At 52.1% G+C, this 9195-nt stretch overlaps 1 protein-coding gene across 1 annotated transcript in view; it reads left to right on the top strand.

The window, feature by feature from the left end:
• The window catches only part of EPHB4 (EPH receptor B4), a 31265-nt gene extending 22070 nt beyond the window's left edge, over positions 1-9195 (top strand). The window contains exons 13-17 of the mRNA XM_017886162.1: positions 3734-3949; positions 4752-4901; positions 6093-6286; positions 6468-6623; positions 8169-9195. Of these exons, the coding sequence (XP_017741651.1) occupies positions 3734-3949; positions 4752-4901; positions 6093-6286; positions 6468-6623; positions 8169-8298 (846 nt within the window). The 3' untranslated portion in view covers positions 8299-9195. The remainder of the gene's footprint in view (positions 1-3733; positions 3950-4751; positions 4902-6092; positions 6287-6467; positions 6624-8168) is intronic.

The raw sequence follows: 9195 nt of genomic DNA on the forward strand, positions 1-9195 counted from the left end.
TTTTGTCTTTATTTCCTCTTTTTCTGGTGTTTTACATGAAAATCTTTTCAGTTATGAATTTTAAATAATTTTTATACTGTCTATTTTTAAAATCCTTACAGTCAAAAAAATCTCATAATTAAAAGTCAATATAAAATACACACACAACACACTTTTCTGTTTTCCTGACTTGGCAAACACAATATAATGTACATAGTTTCATCTGTCTTTGACATACTGTGAATTTTAACACCTCAGAATATCATCATAAAGGTAATGTTTTTAATCAAAGGCCCCCAAAAATGTTATTCTTGACTGACTGCCTTTAGAGCATGCACTCTTCTAGTTGCTTGGGAATTTTGTGGAGAACAAGTCACCCACAAAGTACCTCTCGTGGATGTTAAGAGGGAGGATTTCTTATGTGCTTAGGCAGACATACTCTGGAATTACCTTTTTTAAAATAAGCAATGTTTTGGATATGTCCCCTCCAAAATTCAGGTGCTGAATCTAAATGGTCAATGTCATGTATTAAAAGGTGGGGTACTTTCAGAAGTTTGAGGTTATAGTGATCTATGATCACCACGCCACCACACTCCAACCTAGACAAGATTAAGACCCTTTAAAAAAAAAGTCGAGCCTTTAAGAGGTAATTAGGTCATGAGGGTTCCTCACCTTGTGGATGGGATTAAGGCCCTAATAAAAGAGATTTCACCCTTGTCCTTTCACAATGTGAAAACACAGCAATCCTCACCACCAGAGGATATAGCAACAAGGCACTATCTTGGAGCCACAGAGCAGCCCTTATTGGACAACCAAACCTGCTGGCAGCTTGATCGTGGACTTCGTAGCCTCTAGAACTGTGAGTAAATAAATTTTTCTTCCTTATAAATTACCCAGTCTATGGCATTTTGTTATAGCAGCACAAACAAACTTAAGACATCTATCATTTGACTATCTCATTAAGTAGGGAAGAGCATAATCTCCTATTATACTGACAATGGAAATATACTTAATCAAAGATAAAAGCAATCATTTTTCGGCGGGGCGTGGTGGCTCAAGCCTGTAATCCCAGCACTTTGGGAGACCGAGACAGGTGGATCATGAGGTCAGGAGATCAAGACCATCCTGGCTAACACGGTGAAACCCCGTCTCTACTAAAAAATACAAAAAACTAGCCGGGCGAGGTGGCGGGCGCCTGTAGTCCCAGCTACTCGGGAGGCTGAGGCAGGAAAATGGCGTAAACCCAGGAGGCGGAGCTTACAGTGAGCCAAGATCCGGCCACTGCACTCCAGCCTGGGCGACAGAGCGAGACTCCGTCTCAAAAAAAAACAAAAAACAAAAATTAGCCAGGCATGGTGGTGCACCCCTGTAATCCCAGCTACTCAGGAGACTAAGACAGAAGAATCGCTTGAACTCAGGAGGCGGAGGTTGCAGTGAGCCGAGATAACGCCACTTTACTCCAGCCTGGGCAACAGAGCGAGACTCCGTCTCAAAAAAAAAAAATACAAAGATCTTTGCTGGGTGCTGGGGAGCAAGAGCGAGAGCTGGGAGAGGCCTGCAGCAGAAGTCTGTTGCCAGCATCCAGGCCGTGGGGTGAAGGGAAGGGTTTGGATTTGGGACATGTCTTGGAAGCATCACCAGCAGAACTTGCCGATGGATTGGAAGTGGCTGGTGAGGGAGAAAAGGAGGTCACAGGAGACTCTGAGGTCTGTACTCTGACCATCTGGCAAATGATGGTGTTGCCATGAATTGAGCGGGGAGTAGGGCAGGTGCAGGTCTGGAGGGGATTCAGAATTCAGTTTTTGGACTCTATGTCCCTGGTTCTATAGGGCTGCAGAGGGTCTCCCGAATCTTTTTGTTTTTTCTTTGAGATGGAGTCTCGCTATCACCCAGGCTGGAGTGCAGTGGCCGGATCTCAGCTCACCGCAAGCTCCGCCTCCCAGGTTCACGCCATTCTCCTGCCTCAGCCTCCCGAGTAGCTGGGACTACAGGCGCCCGCCACGTCGCCCGGCTAGTTTTTTGTATTTTTTAGTAGAGACGGGGTTTCACCGTGTTACCCAGGATGGTCTCGATCTCCTGACCTCGTGATCCACCCGTCTCGGCCTCCCAAAGTGCTGGGATTACAGGCTTGAGCCACCGCGCCCGGCCTTGGTCTCCCGAATGTTAGCTGAACCCAGAAAATGGGATTTGTTTACTGTCTGTGACTTGTTGGTTTCCCTGGTAAGAGGGGACTCTTTCAAGGTCAAGGTTGGGCTTCAGACGTTGGTTTCTGCACTCATCAGTGGCCATACTGCAGTTCCTCACTGTTCTCTTGCAAATCCACACACAGCTAGTCCAAGAGGGCTGAACAGTTTTGTGGTTGGATCAGCACCAGTGCATCTCCACCTGTAGACAGGTCGCTTAGGTGACTCATGCCTGTAATCCCAGCACCTTGCGGAAGGCCAAGGTGGGAAGATCGCTTGAGGCCAGGAGTTAGAGACAAGTCTGGGAAACACAGTGAGACCCCCACCTCTACCAAAAAAAAAAAAAAACCCTTTGTTTTAATTAGCCAGGTGCAGTGGTGTGCACCTGTAGTCCCAGCTACTAAGGAGGCTGAGGCAGAAGGATCCTTTAAGCCCAGGAGTTGAAGGCTGTGGTGAACCATGATCGTGCCACTGCACTCCAACCTGCGGAAAAGAAAGAGACCCTGTCTCCAAAAAACTGAAAAACAGAACAGCATTTGTTGAGTATTTCCTGGGTATAAAGCAGTGTACCAGGTTAAATGGAAGGAAAACTTGAAATAATTTTTCAAATTATAATCTAATTCGGAGAGACTGAATACTTACCATTGAAACAGCAACCATTGTAAGTTAAACAATGTGTTGTGATATTGTTGCAAGAACCAAGAAAACTTGGGAAAAGAAAGGAAGGCTCACCTGGGAGAATTGGGGACTTGCCCTACAGGTGAGTTGTGAGATGCGTCTGGAAGTGACATTATACAGTTTAGGAAGTGGACGGGAGGCTGGATGTGGTGACTCAACACCTGTAATCCCAGTGCTTCGGGAGACCCAGGCGGAAGGATCGCTTCAGGCCAGGAGTTAAAGACCAGCCTGGGCAACATAATGGGAACCTATGTCTACTAAAAATTAAAAAATTATCCAGGCATAATAGCACATGCCTATTGTTCCAGCTACTCAGGAGGCTGAGGCAGGAAGCTTGCCTGAGCCCAGGAGGATGAGGCTGCAGTGAGCTATGACGGCACCACTGCACTCCAGCCTGGGTAACAGAGCAAGAGCCTGTCTCTTGAAAAAGAAAAAAGATGTGGGCCGGGCGCGGTGGCTCACGCCTGTAATCCCAGCACTTTGGGAGGCCGAGGCAGGCGAATCACGAGGTCAGGAGATCAAGACCATCCTGGCTAACACGGTGAAAACCCGTCTCTACTAAAAATACAAAAAATTAGCCAGGCATGGTGGCGGGTGCCTGTAGTCCCAGCTACTCGGGAGGCTGCGGCAGGAGAACGGCGGGAACCCGGGAGGCGCAACTTGTAGTGAGCCAAGATCACGACACCGCACTCTGGCCTGGGCGACAGAGCGAGACTCCGCCTCTAAAAAGAAAAAAGGCATGGCACATGTATACATATGTAACAAACCTGCACGTTGTGTACATGTATCCTAGAACTTAAAACTATAATAATTCAAAAAAAAAAAGATGTGGATGGGAGGGGGAATGGTGGGTGGGCTGGCCTCACCAAGCCCCCACCCCATCTGCTCTCCAGCTAAACGACGGACAGTTCACGGTCATCCAGCTCGTGGGCATGCTGCGGGGCATTGCCTCGGGCATGCGGTACCTTGCCGAGATGAGCTACGTCCACCGAGACCTGGCTGCTCGCAACATCCTAGTCAACAGCAACCTGGTCTGCAAAGTGTCTGACTTTGGCCTTTCCCGATTCCTGGAGGAGAACTCTTCCGATCCCACCTACACGAGCTCCCTGGTAACGCTGGGGACCAGGGGTGTGAGCTTCTTAGGGCCAGGTGGGGAGGGCAGGTTGGAAAGGTGGGAGGCTGAGGGTTTGGCAGCCCTGCTCCAGGGAGAGGATACAGGAGCAGGCTGTGGGTGGTGGGGACAGTCAGCTCCGGGAAGCCGAATTCCAGATGTCTAGGAAAATAACAGTTGGATAACCTGGGCAACACAGCAAGACCCTATCTCTACAAAAAAGGTAAAAGATTAGCCAGGTGCAGTGGCATGCACCTGTAGTCCCAGCTATTTGGGAGGTTGAGGCAGGAGGATCGCTTAAGTCCAGGAGTTGGAGGCTGCAGTGAGCTATGAATGTGCCACTGTACTGCAGCCTGGGCAACACAGTAAGACCCTGTCTTGAAAGAACAGTGGCCAGGCACGGTAGCCCATGCCTGTAAATTCATTCAGCACTTTGGGAGGCTGAGGCGGGAGGATCACCTGAGGTCAGGAGTTCGAGACCAGCCTGGCCAACATTGGGAAACCCTGTCGCTACAAAAATACAAAATTAGCTGACAGAGGCGGGGTGGTGTACGCCTGTAATCCCAGCTACTCAGGAGGCTGAGGTAGAAGAATCACTTGAACCAGGGAGGCGGAGGTTTCAGTGAGCCAAGATCGTGCCACTGCACTCCAACCTGGGCAAACAGCATTGGAGAGTAGGAGGCTTGGGGCCTGAGCTAGGGGAAAAAAGCAGAGTGGGGTTGGGGTCTAGGGGGCAGTGTGCTGGGTCTGGTGAGTCCCTCAGTGAGTCCCCCAGCTCACCTTTTCTCCTCCTTCTTCAGGGAGGAAAGATTCCCATCCGATGGACTGCCCCGGAGGCCATTGCATTCCGGAAGTTCACTTCCGCCAGTGATGCCTGGAGTTACGGGATTGTGATGTGGGAGGTGATGTCATTTGGGGAGCGGCCATACTGGGACATGAGCAATCAGGATGTAAGTGTCCCATGGTCGTACCAAGCTTTTCTTGAGTGTTTTCTCACCTGGGATTTGGGGTGAAGGGTGGGTTCCCAGAAAGTCATCACTGCTGGGTTCTTGAGACCGTGGAGATGACAAAAAGGAGAATTGATCCTTGTATCAAAGAGTTGAGATGCAGGGCCAGGCCTAGTGGCTCAACGCCTGTAATCCCAACGCTATGGGAGGCTGAAGAGGGGGGATCACTTGAACTCAGGATTTTGAGACCAGCCTGGGTATCACAGCCGGATCCTATCTCTACAAAAAATTTTTAAAAAGAGTTGAGGACCTGGCGCGGTGTCTCACACCTGTAATCACAGCACTTTGGGAGGCCAAGGTGGACAGATCACCTGAGGTCAGGAGTTCAAGACCAGCCTGGCCAACATGGTGAAACCCCGTCTCTAAAAATATACAAAAAATTAGCCGAGCAGCCGGGCGTGGTGGCTCAAGCCTGTAATCCCAGCACTTTGGGAGGCCGAGACGGGCAGATCACTAGGTCAGGAGATCGAGACCATCCTGGCTAACACAGTGAAACTCCGTCTCTACTAAAAAATACAAAAAAAACTAGCCAGGCGAGATGGCGGGCGCCTGTAGTCCCAGCTACTCGGGAGGCTGGAGGCTGAGGCCAGTACAGAGAATGGCGTAAAACCCGGGAGGCGAGAGCTTGCAGTGAGGCTGAGATCCGCGCCACTGCACTCCAGCCCTGGCGACAGAGCGAGACTCCGTCTCAAGAAAAAAAAAAAAAAAAGCGAGCATGATGGCAGGTGCCTGTAATCCCAGCTACTTGGGAGGCTGAGACAGGAGAATCACTTGAATGCAGAACAGAGGCTGCAGTGAGCTAAGATCACGCCATTGCATTCCAGCCTGGGCAACTGAGGGAGACTCCGTCTTAAAAAATAAATAAAGAGTTGGATACAGCATATTTGGGTCGCAGAAGGATGCAGAGACGGAGGGCAGGGTTGGAAGGTAACATGTCTGTATCATAGCCTAAGAGCTGCTGGGGCCTCCAGCCACAGAGGGCTTCAACTCCGGCTAGGAGGATTCCTGGATCTGTGATTTTTGCGAGGGCTGTGGCTGCTATGCTACCATCTGCCAAGCTATCATTTCCTGGGCCTGTTACCATCTTTGCTTTTCCTGGACAGCCTTACCCAGAGCTGCTTCCCCTCTTTCCAGGTGATCAATGCCATTGAACAGGACTACCGGCTGCCCCCGCCCCCAGACTGTCCCACGTCCCTCCACCAGCTCATGCTGGACTGTTGGCAGAAAGACCGGAATGCCCGGCCCCGCTTCCCTCAGGTGGTTAGCGCCCTGGACAAGATGATCCGGAACCCTGCCAGCCTCAAAATCGTGGCCCGGGAGAATGGCGGGTGAGGACTGCAGAGAATGGGCCCTCCTTCCTGCTCTCTCTGCCCCCACTCCTTGCCCAGAAGTGTCTGTTCATTGATGTTAGGTGGAGGGGTCTCTGTCCGCCTCTCCAAGGCTGGGCTCCACCTCCTCGCCCGGACCCGGGCCTGGTACTCAGCATTCCTCCCCATCCTTGCCCCCCAGGGCCTCACATCCTCTCCTGGACCAGCGGCAGCCTCACTACTCAGCTTTTGGCTCTGTGGGCGAGTGGCTTCGGGCCATCAAGATGGGAAGATACGAAGAAAGTTTTGCAGCCGCTGGCTTTGGCTCCTTTGAGCTGGTCAGCCAGATCTCTGCCGAGTAAGTAGTGGCAGGAGCTGGAGTGGGGCGGGGAGAGCAAGGCAGCTGGAGTCAGGCCCATGGGGTCTGCAGGGGCTTTTGGGGTCAGCTTCGGGTGCCAACGCTGTCTTCTCGCACCGTGTTCATGCCATGCCTAGAAGGGCCCCGGAGGAGCAGTAACAGCCCCATGTAGCCAAGGACCCAAGGACTCTTCGGGGCCAGCCTGCCCGCCTCACCTCCTCCTGCCATCACGGCCCTGGGCCATCGCATTTCCGCCTCTATCTTTGTGCATCTATCTGCATTCCAGGCCCGGCTCTCACAGTAACAGCGTGTCAGCTCGGGTTCTCTTTTTCCACCCATAAAAGGAGAAGATTGGGCTAGGTTTTGGAGATCCTCTTCAGCTTTTATGTGAAATGGTTTTATGATTCCTCACATCCCAAAGGCTGCATATCCCCACTTGGCCTTTGTCTGCTGCTGCCCCTTTCCGCTTTCCCGTTTCTCTCCCAAGATCTCTCACCCCAGGTTGAATAACAGAAATAGAAGGAATATAAAAATCTGAAGGCCGGGCACGGTGGTTCATGCCTGTAATCCCAGCACTTTGGGAGGCCGAGGCGGGTGGATAACTTGAGGTCAGGAGTTCGAGACCATTGTGCACAACTTGGTGAAACCTTATCTCTACTAAAAATACAAATATTAGCTGGGCATGGTGGTGCGTGTCTGTAATACCGGCTACTCAGGAGGCTGAGGCAGGAGAATCGCTTGAACCCAGGAGGTGGAGATTGCAGCGAGCCAAGATTGTGCCATCGCACTCCAGCCTGGACAACAGAGTGAAACTCCATCTCAAAAAAAAAAAAAAAAAAAAAGAAGGCCGGGTGGTGGCTCATGCCTGTAATCCTAGCAATTTGGGAGGTGGACCGATTGCTTTAGCCCAGGAGTTTGAGAGCAGCCGGGCCAACATAGCAAAACCCCATCTCTACAAAACAAAAACAAAAAACAGCCGGGCATGGTGGTGCGTGCCTGTGGTCTCAGCTACTCAGGAGGCTAGAGCCAGAGGGTCCCAGGCCAGTCTGCCCCTGCCCCATGGGGCCTGGGCACATCCCTCCCTAATTCTTCCCATCCTCTCTCTGACCCAGAGGGCCTCCTCTCCCTTTTTTCCCCTTATCTCAGCCTCCAGCCATCAGCAACCTCCTCTTCCTCTCCACCCAGCTCTTCCTCTCCCACTTCGGCCTTTTCTTTCTCACGTCTCCATTTCCCTCTGTGGCAATCTGTGCAGCCTCTTCCCCCAGTGTCAGTTTGCGGGACTTTCTCTCTTTTCCTTCCTTCCCTGGTACCCAAGCCAAAGCCCCCCCGCCTCTGGCCTCCAGCCCCACCCCCTGCTGCCGCTGCACAGAAGGATTGCTGCCTGGCTCCTAAAACTGCCCTGCAACTGTTGACATCGGTTCTCCCTCTCCCGCTGGCTTTTTTGATTGGCTTATAATCCTGAGGCTAGGACCAGCTCAGTAGCCAAGCGAAGAGAGCGGCCCCAGGGACCCTAGGGTCTCACCGAGCTCTCCTTTCCTTCTACAGGGACCTGCTCCGAATCGGAGTCACTCTGGCGGGACACCAGAAGAAAATCTTGGCCAGTGTCCAGCACATGAAGTCCCAGGCCAAGCCAGGAGCCCCGGGTGGGACCGGAGGACCGACCCCGCAGTACTGACCTGCAGGAACTGCCCACCCCAGGGACACGGCCTCCCCATCTTTCTGGGGCAGAGTGGGGACTCACAGAGGCCCCCAACCCTGAGCCCCGCTGGATTGCACTTTGAACCCGTGGGGTGGGGAGTTGGCAATTTGGAGAGACAGGATTTGGGGGTTCTGCCATAATAGGAGGGGGAAATCACCCCCCCCAGCCCTCTCGGAGAACTCCAGACCAAGGGTGAGGGCGCCTTTCCCTCGGGACTGGGTGTGACCAGAGGGAAAGGAAGCGCCCATCCTCTCCCGGCCTCCCCAGGTGACCCCCCTCACCTTGACGGGTGCCTTCCCGCAGACCAAAGAGAGTGTGACTCCCTTGCCAGCTCCGGAGAGGGGGGCTGCCCAGGGGGCAAGAAGGGGTGTCAGGGCCCAGTGACAAAACCATTGGGGTTTGTAGTCCCAACTTGCTGCTGTCACCACCAAACTCAATCATTTTTTCCCTTGTAAATGCCTCTCCCCTAGCTGCTGCCTTCATATTGAAGGTTTTTGAGTTTTGTTTCTGGACTTAATTTTTCTCCCCGTTCCCTTCTTGTTTTTTCGTTTCGTTTTTCTACCATCCTTGTCACAGCTCTGTGTTGGAGGGAACCTGTGTTTCACTACGGCCTCCTTTGCCCAAGTTGAAACAGGGATCCATCATCGTGTCTGTTTCCAGAACAGTGCCTTGGTCATGCCGCCTCCCGGGATCCCGCCTGGGACCCCCAAGCTGTGTCCCATGAAGGGGTGCGGGGTGAGGTAGTGAAAGGGGCGGTAGGTGGTGGTGGAACCCAGAAACGGACGCCGGTGCTTGGAGGGGTTCTTAAATTATATTTAAAAATAACTTTTTGTATAAATAAAAGAAAATGGGACGTGTCCCAGCTCCGGGGGT

Source organism: Rhinopithecus bieti, unplaced genomic scaffold (genome assembly GCF_001698545.2).
Source record: "Rhinopithecus bieti isolate Rb0 unplaced genomic scaffold, ASM169854v2 scaffold_14454, whole genome shotgun sequence".
Classification (NCBI taxonomy): domain Eukaryota; kingdom Metazoa; phylum Chordata; class Mammalia; order Primates; family Cercopithecidae; genus Rhinopithecus; species Rhinopithecus bieti.